Raw genomic sequence first — 25,000 nt, 5'->3', positions numbered from 1 at the left:
GTCATTAAGTAATAATTGGATATTAGTGTCACTGTCATACAAACAGTGTCATTCAGTTCTGAAATTTTGCAAAAAATGTGTGAGCATTGGAGAAATATCAACTTGCTTAGAACCATGTTCTCTCAAGCAGGGCACCAATCCATTGTAGGGTTATCCATTTATAGCTGATTGGACTGGAGCAATGTCAAATGAAGTGTTTTGTTCAAAAACACAATGCACCACTAGTCTGTGAATTGAAACTATGATCTTGTGATTGCGATTGCAGCGCTGTAACCATTAGGCCACAAGCCTACACACAGACACACGTACTCTTACACAAAGAAGAATTGCGAATCAGCAGTAAACATGCAGGGAGCCATTTGGCAAACCGACTTCTTAATTCCCACCTCACACCCTGTAGTCACTGTCGTGCTTCATTTACTTTGCTAATGTCTTTAAGAAACAGAAGGGTGCTGCTATAAAATCTCATTTTCACATTTTCAACACCCTTGCAAATTTTAAGCCTTGCAACTATAAGAAACCCATCTCTCTCTCCCTGCACCTAGTGTGCGTGTGTATATGTATGTATGTAGGTACATACGTATGTGCATACATTGACATATCTATATCTATCTATACACACATACATATACATACACGTATATATAGATATATGCACACATGCACACACACACAAACATATATATACACATACATACATACATATATATGTATACATACATAAAAATATATATATATATACACACACAGATTTATTCAGAAAAATACATCAGATTTTTGTTTTCTTCTCTTATCTCTCAAGAAGCAGACTGAAATTTACTTTAGTTAGAAAGAAAGAGAGAGAGAGAGAGAGAGAGAGAGAGAGAGAGAGAGAGAGAGAGAGAGAGAGAGAGAGAGAGAGAGAGAGAGAGAGAGAGAGAGAGAGAGAGAGAGAGGATAGAAGCGAGATATATACAGACAGAAGATATTCATCCCACAGCCAGCAGACTGAAGATAAATAACTAACACTAGATTATCTGATAAGATAAACAAGAAACAAAAGGTTATGTGTGGTAAAAACACACACACAGACGCACATGTTCACTCACACACACATGCACACAAACATGTGCATACCCCACACACAAGCATTCCCTGCATATGACACATGGCCCTTGGAAATAGATAACGATAAATATTTAAACATCTATATTCAGATAATGATGATGGTGATGATGATGACGATGATGAGAGAGTCAATTTATACCCTGCCGCTAACCACCTCCAGTTTCCTAACCTCTGAGGTCCAACCATTTGTTTTTGCATTATTCTTGTTGATATTTTTAATGTTTGTGTCTCTGGAAAAGTCATCACAAGAGCTCTTTGAAATATGAAATTGTGTAAAAGAGAGAAAACATTATATATATATATATATATATATATATATATATATATATATATATATATATACATACATACATATATATATAGATACGTGAAAATAAGAAAATTTCGAATTATAATTATGTCTCTGGGGATTTGGTGAGGCATCAATGTGTATCTGTGTGATTTGGTGTGATTGTGGGTAAGTGTGTGTGTGTGTGAGTGAGAACATGTGGGTATGCATGTGTATGAAAGCATGTGTGAGCATGAATGTATGTATGCATGTATGTGTATGAAAGCATGTGGATGTGTGAATGTGTGTGAATGTACGTGTGTGCATTTGTGAGAGTATGTATGAGGGTGTGAATGTGTAGGAGTGTGTATGCGCATGAGTCTGTATCAGAGTACATGGGTGTGTGTGCGTGTGTGTGTGTTTGAGTGTGTGATAGTAATCAGCAAATGGTGAGATAACATAGATAAATATGTTTAGAATATATTAAAGTGATGTTTGTGAAGAGGGGAAAGTATATGTATAAGACATGATTTAATCAACTGAATATTAAAGTGAACTGAGAAACAAAAAAGTTTTGAGACCAAATGATATTTAAGACCCATTCGTACATAAAGGGCAACTCTTATTTTGTTTCATTGTAGCACCAACTGGACTCTTTATTCTGGTTTGATCCCAAGTGACAGCCTCCATTTAAGGAAGGTCTGGCATCAATTGCATAGACCAGTTCAAAGAGAATTCTTTTTCATTCATAACAGCATCTAGTTGAAACACAATCCTATATGCATACACACATACACATATGCATGTAGACATTCTCACGCACCCATACTTACATACAGACTCCATCACATTAAATGACACTCTGTAGGTTATGACGATGATGGTTTCAGTTGAGCTGATCAATGGAACAGCCTGCTCTTGAAGTTAATGTGCAAGTGGTCAAGCACTCCATAGACACACATCCCCTTAACATAGCACTTAAGGAGTTCCAGCATGACACACAATATGATAAGACTGGCCCTTTGAAATACAGGCACAACTCATTTTTGCCAGCTGAGTGGACTGGAACAGTGGGAAGTAGAGTGTCTTGCTCAAGGACATGATGCACTACCAGTAACTGAACTCACAAACTTACAATCATGAGACAAATACCCTAACCACTAAGCTATGAACCTTCTCAAACTTCCTTACTCTCTCCCTCACATGCACACACACACATGCAGCCTTACATGCACAAACACACACTCATACACACATATTTATGCTCTCACACACAAGCACTGCACTAACATTCTCTCTCTCTGACACAAACACAATACTCCATCTACAAGTGATAGCAACTTGGGGCTTGACTAACTCAAAGGTGAAGGCAGTAATAATAATCCTCTCAACTAGAAGCACAAGGCTTGAAATTTTGAAGGGAGGGGGCTAGTCGATTACATTGAACCCAGTGCACAACTGCTACTTATTTTTGTGACCCTGAAAGGATGAAAGGCAGAATGTAAAAGAGCCAGAATTAACCTTACTAAATATTTTATTCAGTGGGATAATAAAAATACAAAAACAATAAATTTTGTAAATGTGGCTGTGTGCTAAGAAGCTTGCTTCCCAACCACATGGTTCTGGGTTCAGTCCTACTGAGTGGCAACTTGGGCAAGAGTCTTCTACTATAAACTTGGGCTGACCAAATCTTTGGGAGTGAATTTGGGAGATGGAAACTGAAAGAAGCCTCTCATGTGTGCCTATATATATATTTATGTGTGTGTGTCAGTGTTTGTAACTCTGCCATCACTTGACAACTGATGCTGATGTGTTTATGTCCCCGTAATGTAGCAGTTCGGCAAAAGAGACCAATATAATAATAAATCCTGGGGTTGATTTCTTCGACTAAAACCCTTTAAGGCAGTGCTTCAGCATGGTCATGGTCAAATGATTGAAACAAGTAAAAGAATAAGAGAAAGAACAATAGTATTAAGTATAAGTATAGGTGTTTCAAGTATATCAAACAAAGAGGAGTTTACAAAAAGGAAAATCCGTAGAAAAGGTTTGTTTTATGTAGAAAGTTATTGAGGTGACATGTAGACACCATGTTTAATGTGTTTAGCACATGGTCAGGTAAAAAGGATGAAGGGCACTTAAGAACAATTGGTTGGCTGGGAATAGAAATTGATCCAGTTAATTTAGAAGATAGTTGAGATGGAAAGGAAATGAAAACATTTACAAAAATAAAAGTAGTTTGATAATGCAAAACAGCACAAGTTATTAAGGTTACCTTAGATGGACTTAGACTTCTCTTCACCCTCACCATATCTGTTTCACATGTTTCTGAGATCAAGGAAGAGGCAGTGACACACACACACAGTGAAGAGTAATTAACTACTAACTAAGCTGGATATGGAGAAAAGAGAAAGATTTCCTCCGAGTCCAGATTAATTCTGATATGGCAGAAAACAAGGTAAGACCATGAAGTGATGAAGAAATGGATGGGCGAAGATAGGAGGAAGTGGGGGAGGGACAGATGGAGAGAAACAACAGGGTGAAAGCAATTGTCTCAACTCCAATCAAATTAACTAAAAGATACGTGATTTGTGTTAGTTATTAGCAAGTTCATAATCAAGTGAAGGAATCTTGGGTTAAGTTTTGATGTCTTGAAAAATGAGGAGGAAATGAAGAGGAGGGGGAGGTGAAAACAGAGATGAAGATGAAGAAGATAATGACAATGAGGACAATAGAAGGAGAGGAAGAAAAAAATGATAATGAAGCAGACAATGATAAACAAGACACAAAAAAAAAAAGAAAAGAAGGAAGGGAAAGAAGAAAGAGGAGACAAAAAAAAAGATGGCAAAGAGGAAAAAGGAAGCAGAAACTGATGACAAAGTCAATGATGAAGAAGATGAAGAAAAAAGACAAAGATGATGACAACAATGACCAAAGAAGAATAAAACTAAAAATATCAGAAGAAGGGAAAAAAAAAGAAACAATAACCCACTTAATTGCAGACAACAGAGGAATTTTTGCTGAAGTGTCATTTTATAGAGCCATGTTGATCCTGCTACATGAGAGAGAGTGTCAAAATGAGGATTATCATTCTTATTGTAGCTCATATTATACAGTAACACCACCACAATGTTTTCAAACTTTTGGCACAAGGCCAACAATTTCAGGGAAGGGAGTAAGTTCATTACATTGACCCCCCAGTGCTCAGCTGGTATTTATTTTATCAACCCCAAAAGGATGAGAGGCTAAGTCAACCTCACTGGAATTTGAACTCAGAACATTGCAGATAAATGAAACTCTGCTAAGAATTTTGCTGAGCAAGCACTAACAATTTTGCTAGCTGACTTAAAATTAATAATAATAATAATCCTTTATATTAAAGGCTCAAAGCCTGAAATTTTGTGGGAGGGAGCTAGTTGATTACATTGAACCCAGTGTGTAACTGGTACTTATTTAATCAACCCTGAAAGGATGAATAAGAGAAAGTGGACCTCAGCGGAATTTGAACTCAGAATGTAAAGACAGATGAAATACTGCTAAGCATTTTGCCTGCTCACTGCCTTTAATAATGATGATGATAATAATAATAATAATAATAATGGTTTCAAATTTTGGCACAATGCCAGTAATTTTTTTGGGGGTTGGGGTCTAAGTCAATTACATCAACCTCAGTGTTTGACTGGTAGTTATTTTATTGACCATGAAAAGATGAATTTGGTGCAAAAGATTACAATATGAAGAGTGAGGATGCATAGCCTAGTCATTAGGGTGTTGCACACATGAGTGCAAGATTGTGATTTCAATTCCCAGACCAAGGAGTGTGTTGTGTTCTTGAGCGAAACATTGCTCTGCGATAGCTTCAACATCTATCACTGGCACACCCATGCACTTGTACAAGCAATATCTATTTGATAATGAGAGCAACATAAACATTTGATCACTATAGATATATACCATCTGTGCAGGTTGTTCAGCAAGAAATTGCAGAATCGTCTTTCTTGGATTGAAAAGACAAACAACATTGAAGAGTAGCAAACAGGCACAGAGAATGAAGCCTTCATGCTGTACATTGCACTGAAATTCACTTTTCTTCATGTAACAATTGAAGAACTAAGAACTATGGAACAAAATGAAGGAAGGGGAAGGAAAACTTACAATGTATTGAATGAAGTGGAGGAGACAGGCCCCAATTTCGTGGAACACTTAAATAATAAACTACATGTTGTTCAGTCAGGCAACTTGTCTAGACTAATGCAATTCTTCCATGCCAGATGTCCCAGTCAAGTGATGCAACATGAATGGCTAGCTTGGATCTTTGTCACATAGGTCTTTCAAAAGGTGAAATAGCTAATCTGTGCATGCTATAACTACAGATGATAGCAGTAGTTCACTAACTGAACTAGTTGATCTTGGCTGTTGGCAGTTTGTTGTCAGTATATCCACTCAGCATCTGTTAAAATAATTCATGTTTACCAAGCTGCATCCCATGGTTTGAATGTACTCTGGCCTGAGTGGTTGCATACTATTTAACCCATAGCTGGGACCCTAATAGAAGCTAATATTCCAGGTCAGAACAATAATGGCTAAGAGGTGGTTCTAAATGCTTCAAAACCTGAAACTCCCAAACCAGATAAATATGCAGGCACACACATATATTTACACAAATATGCAGATACACACACATATAAACATATACATGCACAGATAGATATACATACACACTCATACACATGTGTCCACCTAATGAGAACCAAAGGAAAAGCCACAGTGCCTTGATTGAAGAGGTGGAGATGAGCTCTGATCTTGTGGCACACTTTGATGATTAGCAACTAATGAGAACCTCACTAATTGTCAATAAACAATTAATGAGATACTTCCTGGAAGATGTGAGAAATTTCTTGCTCTGCTCTGTTTGACAACAAAGATGCTCACAAGCATTTTTAGAGATACAAGATTCAAGAAGCAACAGGAAGCCAACATGATACAAAGCATTGACTTAATTTGGCTGGTGGGTTCCGAGGTGTAGAATGGTTAGCCTGTACTCTTATAAATTCATGTTTTTTTATTTATTTTTTTTTTAAATTTCACATATATTAGCTTTTTTTTTTTTTAATTATTGTTGGCAATAATTAGGAAATGCTAATAGGTGTGTATTTGAAAGCATGAAGGGTGATACAGGAGATTTAGCAACAAGTTCCCCCTACACACACTATGTTGTCCTGGATATGTATATGAGTGTGTATGTATATCTGTGTGTATGTGTGTATATTGTATAGACATGTATATTTGTGAGAATGGTACCCCAATAATAACCTGGCCAGTCTACAACCATAGGCAGAAAATAGAATTAGGATAGGAGGGAGGAATTATGTAGAAGGGATTCTTGCCATTTAAATACACAATAACACCTTCACTGTTACTACCACTGCCTCCTCCACCACCACCACCCACCATTTACATTACTACTACAACCGGTCTTAAAAGTAATACCATTAATTACACTACAACCATCATGACTTTCTCTACTGCCACTCCACCAACAGTATTATTATAAAAAGTAGCATCAGTAGCTGTAGTAGTAGTAGTAGTGGCAGTAGTGGTGGTGGTAGTAGTAGTAGTAATGCCACCATACCATCACACTATCACCATCGTGACCAATACTACCAAATCAACACACACACATATGCACAAGTAAATGTTTGCCATACACAAGCAAGCATACAAGTGCACATATATAAGTAGATATATGTACTGGCTATGTGTATATATGTCTGTAGCAGTATGCATATAAGAGTACTCATGTATCAAAGGTATAGCTGTGTGTAATAATGTCTGCAGTGCAACAGTATGCCCATATATGTATGTGTATGACTGTATGTGTGTATGTATGACTCTGAGAAGCAGAGTCATATATACCTTACTCGGAAGCAGATGAGGGTTGGTGATAAGGACATCCAGTTGCAGAAAATCTGCCTCAACAAATCTCATCTGACCCATGCAAGCATGGAAACATAGAGGTTAAAATGATGATAATTTTGAGGATTCTTACATGTTTAGACATGTGCGTATGGTGTAATATTACATGAACATGTTGGCATGTGCAATGTAACATGTACATATCAATACCTATTTGTTCCTTTTTTTTTTTTGAATTCTGGAATGCAACGCAGGGGTGCAAAACTGCACTGGATTTATAAGTCTGTATGCCAGTGTGTGAAAAAGAGAGAAAAAGAGGGAGGGAGGGAGGGAGAGAGGGGGAGGGAGGGAGGGAGAGAGTGAATGAGGGAAGGAGGGAGGGAGAGAGAGAGAGAGAGCATATGCTTTTGTGTATACATGATTGTAAATTTATGTAAATGTATGTATGAGTAAAAGTGTGAAGGTATACATATGAGTGAGTGTGTATGTGTATATGCATGTATTTGTGTATACAATATGCTTGTAAGTTAATGCAAATGTATATATGTGAATGCAAATGTGATGGTGTGTATAAGTCTTCATATTTCAGTATAATCACATGCATGTGTGTGCTTGTAAGTGTATTTCTATGTATGATAATATGTGTTTGTATGCATGTGAATATGTTTGTGGATATGTGTAAGAAAGTGTATATGATTATAAATGCATATATGTATGTGTCAGTATTTGCGTACCAGTATGTACACACACATGAATGTGTGCACGCGACATGAATTTATATATATATATATATATATATATACACATACATACACACACACACTCATATATACATACACACATATGTGCATGTGTGTATACATGCAAGTGTAATTTTTTATGTGTAACTGTTTGAATGTATGTGTATATGTGTGCTTGTGTAGGAATGTGAGTGTATATAAATCTGTGTGTGTGTGTGTGTGTGTGGTTGTGTCTCCATGGGAATATGTAGGTGAAGAGTAAGGTAAGTTTGTGCATACTTGTAGTAATGATGAAAGAGGTGAAGTGCTGAGTGACAAATGAGATAAAACAAAAGAACAGCTGTTAGTCCCAGAACTCCAGTGAGATTAGGTGGAAGAGGGTGCAATCATACTGTAAAATATATTGTTGTTTTTGTTTTCTTGTGTTTCTTTTAATGTTTTCCATTTTGATATTTTGACAAATAGAAACACTTAGCAACATCAACAACTTTAGTAACAACAACAACAGTGTCAACAATGACAATAACAACAACAATAACAAGAACAACATTTTCAGCAGAAACCAATAGCAACAAAGGACACTCAAATGGTCACCCAACCTGCTAAAAATAGCCACCACATCTCACTTCACTCACTTCCTGCCAAATTTAAGTAAAAAAAAAAAGAAACAGAAAAAAGGGTAGCCTTTGACTTTTTAGGTGCAAGCATGACTTTGTAGTTATGAAGTTCCTCTGAACCATGAGGTTTCAAGTTCAGTCCTAATGTACAGCACCTTGGGCAAGCGTCTTTTACTATAGCCCTGAGCTGACCAAATGTCTTACAAGTGAATCTGGTTGATAGAAACTGTGTGGATGCCTTTTCGAGTGTATGTGTAACTGTATCTGTGTTTGTTCCTGTCCACCACTTGATAACTGGTGTTAGTTTGTTTATGTCCCTGTAACTTAGTTTAGCAAAAGGGATTAATAGAATAAATACTAGGATCCATTTACTCGACTAAGCACTTCCAGGCAGTGCCCCAACATGACTGCAGTCCAGTGACTGAAATGAGTGTAAAAGTGTATTGAATACTTAAGTGGCTCAGTGGTTACAATGCTGAGCTCATAATCATGTGGTAGTTAGTCCAATTCCTAGACCAGGCTGTGTGCTGTGTTCTTGAGCAAGGCACTTTATTTCAAGTTATTCCAGTTCTCTCAGCTGTAGAAATGAGTTGCGACATCCCTGGTGCCAGGGTGTATCAGTCTTTGCCTTACTTTGGATAACATCAGTGGTGTGGAGAGGGTAGGCTGGTATGCATGGGTGACTGCTGGTCTTCCATAAACAACCTTTCCCAGACTTATACCTTGGAGGGGAATTTTCTAGGTGCAATACTGTAGTCATTCATGACCGAAGGTGGGGGGGGGGTCTTTCCCCTTTAAGGTAGTCTTTGCTGTACTATTTCTGTAACCCACATGCACACACACACACTTAGAAAAATCACAAGATGGTAACAACTAGAACACCTTTCATCTAAGATCTACTGACTTACAAATGTTAAACAATGAGACTTGCAACAAGGACACACAACAATCGAGAAGGCTCCAACCATATCGACAAATACAACATATGCTTTCTGTCATTTCTTTTCCATCATCATCATTATCAATTTAATGTAATCTTTCCTATGCTTGCATGGGTTATATGAAGTTTATTTGAGGCAGGTTTTTTACAGCCAGATTCTCTTCCTCCTATCACAAGCCCTCACCTGTTCCCAAGCAGCATAATATTTCTCCAAGGTCAGGTGTGTTTTTGAAGAATATTGGAAATGAATGACACAGCCTATGCAGCAACAACAACAATAATAATAATGATGATGGACTCTCTTGTCTAAGACAACATATGTCTGTTCAGCTTTTGCTGAATGACCTGCACAAATGATTTGTTTATAGTGATCAAATGTATGTGCTGTACATTAGCTCACAACCTCCATCAAATTGACATCACCTGAACAAGATCATGGTGCACCGTGCATCAGCTGTCAAAGTGATCGCAGAGCAATGTAAGATGAAGTGTTTTGCTCATAAACACAATGCACCACCCGGTCTAGGAACTGAAACCACAATCTTCTGATTGTGAGTGCAACATCCTAACCACTAGACCATGTACTCTCATATGAATAATAATAATGACAGACTTAACACTTATTGAGACACCAACAGACTTAACAACTCCTTTATTGAAACTGGTGTAACTACAAAAGTCATATTGATTCAGAAACCTGCTCTATTGGGAACAGCAAAGATTGTAAGAAAGGTCCTCAATATATAAGAAAATTGGTTGTGACCCAGTATCAAGGATATTGATTTCTAATGTTAAACATTCATGCACACAATGAATAATAGTAATTTCAGTATTTATCACAAGGGTGAAAGATTGATAATAGCATTAATATTAATTACTATTGAAAAGGTATAAAATAGCATTTAAAGGATATAAGTAGGTTGACTAAGGCCAGGAAGTGATCTCAAATCCAAATATATAAATTAACAGAGCCGAGTGCTTTTCATCAATTATTGATATTCTTCTGTACCTCTTTGGCACTATATGTCTACATGAGATGCTTTCTTGAGACAAATACCATAGTTTCTGGCTTTTTTTAACAGTGTATCCATGTTAGGTAAAATTATACAATACTATTTTGAACTAATACTGCTTCCATTACCAATGACAAATTTTAAAACAAGATAAAAAAAGCAATTTTTTTTCATAAATTCAACAAAATATTATGAAATGATGAATTGTGAGTGAAGGAGGTGGGGGTTCAGTTCCAGGTGGAGGTAGTGAGGTTGGTGTTGATAGCAAGGAAGGAGGTGAAACATCCATCCACCTTCTAACAGTCTCAACACAAACTGTTAGTTTCTATATTTGACTCAGGACATTTCAGATAATTAACATTGATAATTAACACCCAGCAGAGCAAGAGAATGAGAGCTGGAGTGGAATTTTAATTATGAAGCTCACATAGAAACTTCTGCGGCTATGTTTTACAATATGCTGACCCAACCCCTCATCTTTTCTTCTCCAAGGAGTCTGTCTATATTTGCTGTACGAATGCATATGCACACACATATACACACACATTTAGATTTTTGACAGATCTGTACTACAACATCAGCTGCCTCTATTATCTTAATAACAACAACTACTATGATTTTTTAAAAACTTTTACTGTATTTTCTGGTATACAAGTAAAAATTTTCAGGCCAAATTTTATAGCCAAAGTTGTTATCAGACAGAATTTGTTGAGGCAGATTTTCTGCTAAGCCTCACCTGTTTCCAAGAAAGGTAATCTTTCCCCATGATCAGACATGCTTTTCATGGAAGACTAGAAATGAACAACATTGCTTGTATGATGAGGATGATGCTTGTTTACATCACATGATGTGAAGACAAAGGTGCAAACAAGCATACAGACATACATGTACACAAACATTCCCTTTTAGTAGTGGGAGTTTTTTTCTTTTTCCTTTCTCCCTGTTCTTTTTTTGTCTTACAAGTTACATGGCAACCTCTCACTTGTGCTGGTGGCCGGATAAAAAAAAAAAGCCTAGTACACATTGTAAAGTGAGTGGCTTTATGAAGGGCATCCAGTCATAGAAACAATGCCAAAACTGACACTGGAGTCTGGTACAGCTCTGCAGCTCATTGGATCCATTCAAACTACCCAACCTAAGCTGGTACACAATGGGCTTCTTTTCAGTTTCCATTTCCCAAATTTCCGAAACCCACTCACAAAAGCTTTGGTCAGTCCAGGATTATAGTAGAAGACACTAGCCCCAGATGTCACACAACAGGACTGAACCTGAGGCATAGTAGAAAGCAAGCTTCTTAAGCACATAGCCATGCTTGTGTCTGTATTATAAAAAAACAATTCCATCCAGTAAAGCCAGTATTATAATAATTCAAAATATATAAATAAGAAATAAATAATGATTGAAAATGTTGAGGTTACTTACTGAGACTGGATCACAAATGATTCTGTCTGTGCTTGTTTTAGTGGCATGTACTTTCACGTCTTGGTTCAGTTTGAATTTACATTTGATATCTGTTTGGAAATCCTGTAAAGAATAATTGAAATATATGGCTGTAAATATATATATTTCTTTATTGCCTCCAAGGGGCTAAACACAGAGGGGACAAACAAGGACAGGCAAACGGATTAAGTCGATTACATCGACCCCAATGCGTAACTGGTACTTAATTTATCGACCCCGAAAGGATGTACGGCAAAGTCAACCTCGGCGGAATTTGCTATGAATATGGCTATAAATATATAGGTTACACAACAACAGCGGCAACAGCACCAGCAACGACAATACTTGAACAACATAGTATAACCAGAAATAAGTAAATAAATCAAAACATTCAACCTAGAAATCTACTATTTGGGACATTTTATTGCCCATAGTAATAATAATGATAATAACAATATGATACATCACACATCTTGAGAAGAGCATTGTCAATGCAAGAATGATTACTACCCGTGTATTTATAATTCTTTTTACACATAACTTCAATTCATTTTCAAAACAAACAATCTAGTGTGTTTAGTTTGATGGTCTACCAATGTATACAGTGAGTTTCTTTGCCATAGGAGTTGGGAAAATGCTCAGCAAGAAATGGAAACAAAATTGAAAGAAGAAAAACTAATAATAATAATAAGCATTTCCCCCAGCATGCTAATGATTCTGCCAGTTCACCACCTTTATAATAATAATAATAATAATAATAATAACAACATATTACTACAAATAACTATGGTTACAAATTTTGGCACAAATCCAACTGTTTTAGTGGCGAGGGTAAGTGGGTAACATCAACCTCAGTGCTAAGGTGGTACTTTATTTTATGACACCCTGGAGGAACGAAAGTTAACCTCAGCAGGAACTGAACTCAGAATGTAGCAAGCCAAAACAAATACTGTAAAGCATTTTTGTTTTTGTTTTTTTTATGTAGCGAGTTCAATAATAATAATTTCTTACTCCAAGCTAAGCTCAGCCAATGACTTAACAGAGTAGTGCTGGGTGCTTTTTGCATGGTACCAGCATTAGCAAAGTTCACCTTGTAACTAGGGGCTTACAATGAGCTCTATAAATGAGGGAGGAAAAAAATGCGGTGTAAAATATAGATAGAAGGATAGAGAAACTTTGAATGTATATAAGAAGATTGATGATGGGAGTGGGTAGAATATATACAAAATATATTTTACTTTACAGCAGTTATCTATTTCAATATACATGCCACACAAACAACGAAGTTGAATACATGAGATAAATGGTACACACATATAAACATACATATTGTAAATCACATACTAAATTGCATACTTAAATACTCTGAAAACTACACATATACACACAGCCATATATACACATGGAAACACAAATATGCACACACACAAAAAAAAAAAAAAAACAAAGTACATACATACATGCGCATCTAAAAATGCATATATGCATACACAACAAATCATATATAATAACTATAAAAAATAACAATATAAAAAAATGGTAACTAAGCAGATGGAAGAAGCATGTCTGTGAATAAAACAAAGAACTGCAAGAGGAGATAAAAAGAAAATTATTGTTGCTTGTCTTTTGTTGTTGGTGTTTTGTTGTTTAATGGATAACAACAAATGTAGCTTTTAGTTGTAATTTTAAATTACAGCTGCCTGCAACAACAACAACAACATCACCATACACATCATCACAGCCACTACCACCATAACTAGTAACATCATCATCATCGTCATTGTAATCATTCATCGCTGTCATCATCACTATCATAATAGCAACACTATTATACTCATCGACACAATAACGAGTTAACATCATCACCATCGTCATACTATCACCATAATTAGTAACAACACTATTATATTCCTACCACTTACGACCGCCATAACTAATAAAAATAATCATTACTCTTAACACCATCGTGGCCACCACCATGTGAAACAATAAAACATCATTTTCTTCGCTATTATCACCAGCACTATTATCACTACTATCACTACTGCTATTGCTTCTACTAACATCTTCTTCAAGACAGCTAACTTTTGGTTAAAAATTAAATGTAAAAAACTAGAATACAAAAACAAAAAAATAAATAACTAAAAATGAAAACATAAAATTCAAACAAAAAATAAGAAAAAAGATATAAAAAATTAGAGAGAGAGAGAAAGAGAGGTAGAGAAAGATGGGAGAAAGAGAGAGGGAGGGAGAGAGAGAAAGAGAGAGAGAGAATGAGAGTATAGAAAAAGTTGAAGAAAAAGAATTTTACAGATGTTCCATAGAGACAGAGAGAGTGGAAGTGAGGGAGGAGAGAGAGAGGGGGAGGGAAGGAAATAGAGAGAGGAGAAATGGAGAGAAGGAGGGAATGAAAGATAGCAATTGAGAGAAACCAAGAGATAACATTGTTTTAAAGAACGAAGTTGTTCCAACCATTTTTTTTTTCACATTGTTATTTTATTTTATTTTTGTTTTGTTTTTGTTCTGGTAAAGTTGACTTAGTTTATATATTCAGTCTGGAGTTGGGTTCGATGATGCTGGCTTGCAAAGTTGTGGAGGTGGGGGAGAGGGAGACAGATAGAGAGAGTTGGAGAATAATTCTATCGAAGAAAAAGATGCAGTATTTGTAGAATGGTGATTTGGAATGTTTTCTATGCCTTGTGATATATAATAATATTCCTTCTATGTTCTGAGTTCAAACCATGCTTAAAATGATTTTTGCCTTTTCCTTTTTCTGGGGGGTCAATAAATAAAGTAAACAGTCACATACTAAGATCAATAAAATTGACAGTTCCTCTCTCCAAAGGTTCCGACTTTATGCTTGAATGAAATATCGCTATTCTTGAGTGAGAGTGCAGGACTTGCCATCAAAGTGATGCTGGGGTACAAATATATGAAGCTCAATATACCCATCATGGCTACCCACCTAATAAAGGTTTGAGGAATGAGCATCACAACTATATTATAATTCTTACTTGTTGTTGTTGTTGTTGTATTATTATTATTATTATTATTATTATTATTATTGAGTGAGAGAGCAGTTCATGCCATCAAAGTGACACTGGGGTAAAATATACGAAGCCCAATATACCCATCATGACTACCCGTCTGATAAAGGTACACCAGGCACATGCATCACAACCATATGTGCGCGACATGGTGATCTCATATCAAGATAAACAACACATGACCTTGCAGGTGGGGCCCAGTTAGAATTTTCTTCAGGTTGAGTAGCCCATCCTGCTCAAACGGTCCCTGAATAAGGGTTGCTTTAGGATGTTGAACGAAACACCTATGTTTCCAGAGGTGAACCATTCAAACTCCAAAGAATCCCTCTCAACACATGGCCATGATGCTCCCCCACTACTTCTGCTCGTGATCAGAGATGCACATATCGTCAGCCACTAAGGGACATGCTCAACTGGTTAAGGTCAAACAACTGACAAGCAAACCTGTGGTATTGAGCAGAATATTTGCTGTAGCCCATCTTTTATACCAAGACAAAACAATGTACATGATAACACTTCCAGTCAGTTAAGATCAGAAGCCATGAGAGCCACTGCCTGGTACTGCATCAGGGCATTTATTATTATTATTATTATTATTATTATTATTATTATTATTATTATTAGCTGGTAGAATTGTTAGCATGCCAGGCAGAATGCTTAGCAGCATTTTGTCAGTCTTTATTTTCTTAGTTCAAATTCTGCCAAGATCAACCTTGCCTTTCATCTTTTCAGAGTGGATAAAAAATAAATGCTTGTTGAGCTCTGGAGTTGATGTAATCAATTTACCCTCTTTTTTGTGCCAAAATTTGAAACCATTATTATTATTATTATTATCAGTACCATATTTTATATGGCACTGAGTTTACAATCCTGTAAATAATAATAATGGTATTTTTATATCAGCTTAAAGCTTATGGCGATCACCATGCAGTGACTAAGGAAAATAGACATTATTATTATCATTATATAAGGAGACGAGCTGGGCAAAATACTTAGTGGCATTTCATCCATCTTTATGTTCTGAGTTCAAATTCTGCTGAGGTTAACTTTGCCTTTCATCCTTTTGGGGTTGATAAAATCAGTCCCAGTTGTGCACTGGGGCTGATGTAATCAACTAGTAACTCAACAAAAAAAATTTAAAGTCTTGTGCCAATAGTAGAAAAGATTATTATTATTAATATTAATACTATTCAGGTGGTGAGCATGCAGAATCATTAGGATGTTGGACAAAATGCTCAGCAGTATTTCACCCGTTGTTACATTCCGAGTTCAAATTCCACTGAAGTTGACTTTACCTTTCATCTTTTAGGGGTTGATAAAATAAGTACCAGCTGAAAACTGGGGTCTATGTAATTGATTCATCCCCTCCTCCAAAACTGTTGCCCTTGTGGCAAAATTTGAAACCATTACTATTATTATTATTAGTTTAAATTCTGCCCAAGTCGACTTTGCTAGTCACTTTTGGGGGGGGGGTCAATAAGATAAGAACTAGTTGAGCACTGGGGTCTTAGTGACTGTCCCTCCCACTCATAACCTAGCAGTTAAGCAAAAGAGACCAATGAAATAAGTACCAGGTTTAAAAAGTACTAGGATTGATTCATTTGACTAAAATTCTTCAAGGCAATGCCCCAGCATGGCCGCAGTTTGGAGACTGCAATGTGTAAATGATAAAAGCTACACACAAAAAATAACCTGCTAACCCCCACCCTCCATAAAATCTCAAATTCTTTTATCTAAAAAAAAAAAATAATATACCCTTCTATAACCACCACCCTTTTAAGCTTCTGGCAGTGATATAGTGGTTGAAAGTGAAGTCAGTTATGAGAATGAACATGGTGGTAGTGGTGGAGGTGGTTGTGCAGATGTGTAAACAGATAAGGTGGGGCATTGTCAAATGTTTAGACAACTGATCATGTACTACATATGTTTTTTCATGCATACTCCAAAATACACATGCATGCATTCACTCTGATGCATGCATCTGCACGAATGTCCTCTCAAGCATGCTACTTAGCAATGCAATTATTACAAAAATTACTGAGACAACTTTCTTTCTTCCACTGGCAGTTCTGCAGACATAAGAGTGTTGTGGAGAAGATAGGGGTAGCATGACAAAGGTGGTGTTGGTAGGATGTTGTAGTATGTAAAGGAGGAACTGTAGAGGGAAGGGGAGACTATACTGGTTAGAAAGGTTGACAGCTGAAGGTATGGTGATGGTATTTTGTAATGGAGTGATGGTGGTGAGTGTATCTGATAGGGATGTCAGTACTAGGGGCATGTAAGTGGAGTGGGATTTTTTCTATTTTTCTAAAATGGAAAATAACTTATAGAAGTTTCTTTTTAAATAAATAAAAATTATATCATCATCATAATCATCCTTTAATGTTCATGTTTGATACTGGCATGGGCTGGATGGTTTGGCAAGATCCAGTGGGTCCAAGAACTGCTTTGCGCTCCAGTGTCTACTTTGACATGGTTTTTACAATGGGAAGCCCTTCCTAATGCTAATCCTTTTACATTGTGTACCATGTGCTTTTTTTCATACTAATGGCACTAATATATTCACTATGCGGCTTGCAAGACTAGACACTCTTAGAGAGGGAGCTTAATGCTAAGAGATGAGAGGTTAAAGTATGAAACAAGTAAAAGACAAAGTTCTTAAAAAAAGGTACGACCTAAACCAGATTCCAGAATGCTATATGTTTGAAATAATGGTGATAGTGATGACAATAATAGTTGTAGTAGTAGCAATAATAATAATCCTTTCTACTAAAGGCACAAGGCCTGAAATTTGTGGAGAGGGACTAGTCGATTACATCGATCCCCCAGCATTTCACTGGTACTTAATTTATTGACCCTGAAAGGAGGAAAAGCAAAGTTGACCTCGGTGAAATTTGAGTTCAGAAAGTGAAGACAGCCAAAATACTGCTAAGCATTTCATCTGGCATACTAACAATTCCGTCAGCTGGCCACCTTAGTAATAATAATAATAATGATGATGATGATAACAGACTTTCCTATTGAAGATAATGTATGACTGACAGTTTGGCAAATGACCTGCACAAATGATTTGTTTATAACAGTTGTTCCCAACCTTTTCACTACCAAGGACCCATCATCATTCATCATCATCGTTTAGCGTCTGCTTTCCATGCTAGCATGGGTTGGACAGTTCAGCTGGGGTCTGGGAAGCCAGAAGGCTGTACCAGGCCCAGTCTGATCTGGCAATGTTTCTACGGCTGGATGCCCTTCCTAACGCCAACCACTCCGTGAGTGTAGTGGGTGCTTTTCACGTGCCACCGGCACAGGTGCCAGATGAGGTTGGCAAACGGCCACAATCAGATGGTGCTTTTTAAGTGCCACTGGAATGGGGGCGAGGCGAGGCTGGCAACGGCCACGAACGGATGGTGCTTTTTACAATGAGTTTTCCTCATGCATCCCAGGATATTGAAAGGTCTGTCAGCCTAACTTGTTCATGGACCCTCCCCCCCACTACTACCTTTGCAGACCACCAGGGGTCCATGGACCACAGGTTGGGAACCACTGGTTTAGTGATCAAATATATGTGCCATACATGAGCTCACTCCCTCCATCAAATCAATGTCCCCTGAACAGGTGCATGGTGTACTATAGTCAGGTGTCAAAGAGATCACAAAGTAATGTGAGAAGAAGTATTTTGTCCAAGAACACAACATACCACCTGGTTTAGGAATTGAAACCACGATCTTACAATCATGAGTGCAACACCTTAAATACTAGGCCATGTATCCTCTATGATAATCATCATCATCGTTTAACGTCCGTTCTCCATGCTAGCATGGGTTGGACGGTTCGACCGGGGATCTGGGAAGCCAGAAGGCTGCACCAGGCTCCAGTTTGATCTGGCAGTGTTTCTACAGCTGGATGCCCTTCCTAACGCCAATCACTCCGAGAGTGTAGTGGGTGCTTTTTACGTGCCACCTGCACAAGTGCCAAGCGAGGCTGGCAATGGCCACGGTCGGATTGGTGCATTTTACATGCCACTGGCACGGAAGCCAGTCGAGGCGGCACTGGCATCGGCCACGATTTGGATGGCGCTTTTTATGTGCCACCGGCACGGAAGCCAAGTTGTAAATCTCAAGAAGAGACCAGGTTAGTAACTATACTAAAAAGTAAAGTCAGTCACCATATAAAAGTGGCTGTTTCATGTCACAACTATTTTAACTCCAGGCAGATTCTCCACCAGCCGGTTATCGGTATGACTCTGCACCCTTTATATATAATATATTGTTAGCAGGGGGAGCAAACCCCAACCACCCTCCAGGAGGTAATATTTTCTAATAAAGGTACAAGGCCTGAAATTTTTTGGATGGGGTCTAGTCGATCCCCAGTCTTTCACTGGTACTTAATTTATTGACCCTGAAAGGGTGAAAGGCAAAGTTGACCTTGGTGGAATTTGAGCTCAGAATATAGCTGCAGATGAAATGCTGCTAAGCATTTTGTCCAGCATGCTAATGGTTCTGCCAGCTCACCACCTTAATAATAGTAATAATAGTAATCATTACTAATTGGTTTTTTAAAAATTTGTTTTTGTTTTATAATTTAGGCAGATGGAGTTGGTAGGGGGAGATAACTTCTTTCAGGATTTTTATTTTATAATTTTTTTCACTAAATAAATATTTTTCTCTTAATGAATTCTTGAATTAGAATATATTGTAATTCTTATAAAAAGACATTACAAATTAAATTAAAAACATTATTGCATTCAATCTCTTCTTCATAATTGACATTCTTCTCACAGTGATGGGGGAAGGAAGTGAAAACAGGGTGTATCTCCCCACCTATGCCACATGCATGAAACCCAGAAGTAAAAACTCAGTGAAATGTCAAGAATCTTATAATAACACCATAAGGAAAATTTGCTTTAGAAATAAAACATGATGGCAGGGGTACACTCCAGAAAATAGCATTTTTCTTCCCCACTTTCTCTCTCCCTTTTTATTTTTTTGATAATCTTTTAATGATAACAAAATGATGATGGTGAATAAATTCTAACATTAGAGCCAATAATAATAATGATAATAGCAATAATAAAATAAATGTATAAAAAACAAACTCCTTAAATGTTAATGGATAGTTAGAGGGTATTTCAAAATATTTTCTTTAGCTATATTTTCTATTTATCATCCACTCCTCATTTGTTTCATTACACCTCAAATGCCATTCCTCCCCTCGCATGCATGCACAAGCACACACACACACAACACAGAGCCCAGCTATTTTTCTACAGCTGGAAGTACATTTTTATAACTTTTGCCATGAGGGCCAGCAGCACATTTCATGGTAATAACAATGATGATGTTGATGCTTTTTTTCAACACTCCTTTATTTATTTATTCATTTGAATTTTAACAATTCCCTTTTGGAAGCAGTGGTGGATGTAGAAGACACAATGTCTGCCACCCAACTTTAAAAAAACAACAACAGAAAACACCCTTACACACTTTTATTCGTTTATTGACAATACTGCAATCCCAATATGGCAGTGGTGGTAATCAGGGTGTCATCCCTTTTAACACCACTCTTATTTTATTTATTAATTTTAATAACCTCACTCTATGCTGGTTAGGGTAGGGCTTGAAATTGTTGGCAGAACAAGAGTGGAGTGCTTACTTTTTTTCTCACACTTTTCTTTTTCTGTGTGTGTTTTTGTGTGTGTGTGCATACATTTGTGTACATGTGTGTGCTTGTGTCTGCATATATAAGGTGTAGTTGCAAGGATGGCTTACATGGTAAGAAGTTTGCTTCCAAACAACATGATTCTGAGTTCAGTCTCACCTCAGGCAAGTGTTTTCTGCTATAGCAACCAAGACCTTGAGACTGGATTTGGTAGATGGAAACTGAAAGAAGCCCATCATATGGACTATGTGTATATGCATGTGCATGTGTGCATGCTTCTCTTCCTCTTTTTAATTTTAGGGTAAATTTTGACCAGTCACCTACTTTGTACGAAGGCTGTAAAGGAAAGTATCTTGTCTTAACCATCCTTTAAATATTAAGGTCTTGCATAAAAATATAGTTGTAGATATCATGACAATTTGTAGCGTATGAATTTAAGATTTGCATTCTCTCCCCAAGACCCCAAGTTTGCACCAGATATATCCTGTTGCTCCAATAATAATAGGTGTGAAGCTGAAAGTCTATCTTCAGTACTGGATTTGCAAACTCCATCGGTTCATCCAGACAAATGATCGAATGAACACATGTATGTATGCATGCCTGCATGCATGTGTGTCTATGTTCGTGTTTCCTTGTCTTGACATTGCATGATAGTTGTAAATGAGTGTTACTGTGATACAAACAGTGTCATTTACTTCCATTGTTCTGCAAGAATATGTTTGGCCACGGGGAAATATTACCTTGCTTGGAAACAGGTGAGGGCTGGCAACAAGAAGGGTATCCAGCCATTGTAAATTACCTCAGGGTTGGCGAAAGCAATGTGGTGGACAACGAAAAACCTGGCTGATGACGATCAAGGCTGATCTGGAACCCAACCTAGGCCCCCATGTCTATGGCATTCGCCGCTGGAATAAGGAGTAGTTGGAGATCACGTGGTGGTTAGCCTCAAATCGCCAGGTCTGGTCGGTGTTTGTGAGAGATGCAGCATTGAGGATGAATGAAGCCAGCTCAACCCACCCAGGGTGAATGCTGTCTCAAGACAAGACAAGAAGACCTCAGTAAACTGCATCTAAACCACATAGTATGGATATGTGGATGATGATGACAATATATGTGTGTGTATACACATGAGTAGGCCTTTGTGCTTGTTCTCCACTACCACTTGGCAACTGGTGTTGGTTTGTCTATGCTCCTGTAACTTAGTGATTTGGTAAAAGAGATCGACTGAACTGTGATGCAATGGTGGGGGGAACAATAAAAGATACACATGTATGCATGTGTGTGTGAGTGTGTCTCTCTCACTCATGTGTGTGTGTGTGTTCCAGATGGTGGCATGGAATTATAGCAGAAGTCACTTAAGATGCTATGCTGTGAGATTGAACTTGAAACCACATGGTTGCAAAAAAATAGCTTCTTAACTACACAGTCATTCCTGTGTCTATGGTGAAAAAGTTCTCAAAGGCTAGTGACAGTGAAGGGGTTGGAGGGAATGGAAAAGTAGTGAGTGGGCGTTGACTTCAATGGTAAGGAATAGTAAATTGGTTAGAAATATTACAGATAAGAAGTGAGGGCGGAAGTGGTGGTAAAGGGGTTAATGACAAAACCATGGGTAATGTTGAGTAAATGGAGGTGAATGGGTGGATGAGTGTGGTATGTGTAGTGTTATTGAGTAAAGGAAGTGGTTGCAATAGGGTAGCAGGGTAGAAAGGAGTGAGAAGAAAATACCTTAAACTGCACAAATCTACCCCTTCTTGGAAAATGGAAGGAGAAGAAAGAAAGAATGAAAGTAAAGGGAAGAGGAAGGCGAGGAGGTAGAAGGGAAGAAACTACAGTAACAAGAACAACAACTACAACAAGATGAAGAAGAGCAACATTAAGTTGAAGATGATGATGATGATGATGATATATTAGATGATTTTGATTGATGCCCTTCGGGTAGACAACAGTGAAGACCGGAGAGATACAGAGCACGTGTGTGTGTGTGTGAGAGAGAGAGAGAGTGAGTGAGTGAATGTGTTAGGAGGCTGTATGCCTGTTTAGTCAAAGGAGTGGGGAGAAAAAAAGAAAAGTAAAGGAGGAAAAATCCTTGTTGAAAATAATTTAATATTTAGAATTATGAATTTAGAATAGTAAAATAATTAAAATTCCTGGTTTGGTGATCTAAGAGAGGGTTTCCTTTAAATTACTTAAGCTTTTTTTGTAAAGCAATGGTACTGGGCAACATAATGAGGCAACTGGGTGCAGCTGTTTCACTGCTGAGGATTTGGCATATCTGACTATCTCTGTTCTCTTTAAATTGCTCTATGTAATTCCTTCACTTTCTGAATGAATAATATAGTCATTTAAAGTACACTTCTATCAACTTTCCTATTATTTCTACAATTTCACCAGCCACCTTGCCCTCAAAGATTTTATTCCATACATGAGTCTTCGTAGAGGCTAATTAACTTATAATAGCAGCAAAATCCTTCTTGAATTTATCACTTCATAGATAGGAGGTCGCATTTGAAAACATAGTCTAAGATAAACATTGTCTAAAAAAAAAAGAGGACTGGCTGGCTGTGACTATAATTATTTTGACTAGTGCCATCTTAAGGAATGGTCACATGGGGTAGTTGCCCAGAAGCATCATAGGTCTAGGGCTGAAATTCTGATCTATGTAAGTTGAGGCTTGATGTCGATTAAAATTTACTATAGGGCCCAATGCAGTGATTTACTTGGGGATTATAATGCTGCAAACATGACCCTGATTTTGATCATTTGTCTGAAAAATAAAAAATGATTGGGAACTAAGCAATAACAAGGTGATAGCATGTTGCCTGATCTGTTTCCAGATCACAATGTAACAACAACACTCAGCTCAGAGATAGTAATCTCAAATTCCACTGAACAGGTGATCATGTGGAAAATAACTGTACCTTAGGAAGGATATATGGAGGAAACTCCTTAGAAGAGGCTTACCAAATACCAGTGTAGAAACCATGGCTGGCAAGTGCATTGCAAAGCTTTCGAAGTAGGAAGCTGGGGGTTTATGGGGGCATTCATTCTGCAAAGATCTGACTGATCTTGGAGTTATTGGTGCAACAAAAAGGAGGACCATGAACTCAATTACTGAATCTGCAGGGAAGGCCGCTAGGTGGCCTTGGATAAAGTGGGTAGGCCAGTAGTTCACTGCTATTGGGATGGAAGCTGGGACTTAACCCTAGATGGATCAACTGGGTTGGAAAGGTCTAATGTTGAAAGACTTAAAACCCCCAGAGAACTCAGAAGCACCACTGATGAGGCATCCTAGAGCATCAATAAGATGCGTCTTGTAAATTCTGTAGTGTACTATGCTCCAACACATATTCCATCAGAAATCCCAAGCCATGTATGTATCGTTTGCAATATCTTCTTCCTCCTCTTCTCATTGGGAAAGAATCAAAGATAAACTAGTTTTAAATTAGAAAGCTTAATTAACTTCAGTCAATGGAAGAGAGTTAAAGAAAGGTGATGGGCTTAGACATCACATCTCAGATTAATGAAATCACATGCACACAGAGAAATTCAAATAAATATTAATTAAGAGAGACAAAAATAATCTCTGTTACTTACTTTTAAGTTCATTGCCTTCAAGGAAACGCTTTTTTCTGTGCCAGAGGCAACAGGTATGACAGCCGAATCATATTCAATCCGTGGACATAATTTTGATCCGGTATACTGCCAATAGAAAATGAGAAAAAAAGTTATATATATATATCCACACACATATAAAATTAATTTCACAACTGAATAGCATCAATCTTTTTAACCAATAACCAGCAGCAAATACAGTGCACACACACACACACACATGCACACATAGTCTGACATATAATAAAAAAAAAAAGGTCTCTGCAATTTATTTCTTTTACACTGAATGCAACAATAAAAAAAAGACTAGTCTTTTTTGTACTAAAACTACTACAAAAATAATAATAATAATAATAATAATAGAAGAATGGTGGGGAGAAAAACTTGTGTGTGGTGTGTGTGTATATATACATATATATACATATATATATATGATATATAGATATAACTAATATATATGTATATATATATATATACATATATATATATGTAGAATAACATATATACATATATATCTATATATATACATATATACATATATACCTATGTATATATAATATATACATAATATATAGGGATATATATATATATACATATATATATATGTATATATACATATATACATATATATATTGTATATATACA

At 37.1% G+C, this 25,000-nt stretch overlaps 1 protein-coding gene across 6 annotated transcripts in view; it reads right to left on the bottom strand.

Annotated features, from left to right (window-relative positions):
* Positions 1-25,000, bottom strand: part of LOC115212037 (plexin-A1) — a 695,010-nt gene that overhangs the window by 108,744 nt on the left and 561,266 nt on the right. For all 6 annotated transcript variants that reach the window (XM_036502774.1, XM_036502773.1, XM_036502772.1 and 3 more), the window contains 2 exons: positions 24,338-24,442; positions 12,021-12,122 (listed from right to left, as the gene is read on the bottom strand). In XM_036502774.1, coding sequence (XP_036358667.1) covers positions 12,021-12,122; positions 24,338-24,442 — 207 coding nt within the window. The remainder of the gene's footprint in view (positions 1-12,020; positions 12,123-24,337; positions 24,443-25,000) is intronic.

Source organism: Octopus sinensis, linkage group LG5 (genome assembly GCF_006345805.1).
Source record: "Octopus sinensis linkage group LG5, ASM634580v1, whole genome shotgun sequence".
Lineage (NCBI taxonomy): Eukaryota > Metazoa > Mollusca > Cephalopoda > Octopoda > Octopodidae > Octopus > Octopus sinensis.
The sequence above is the reverse complement of the archived record's forward strand: the minus strand, read 5'-3'. Positions and strand labels throughout refer to the sequence as shown.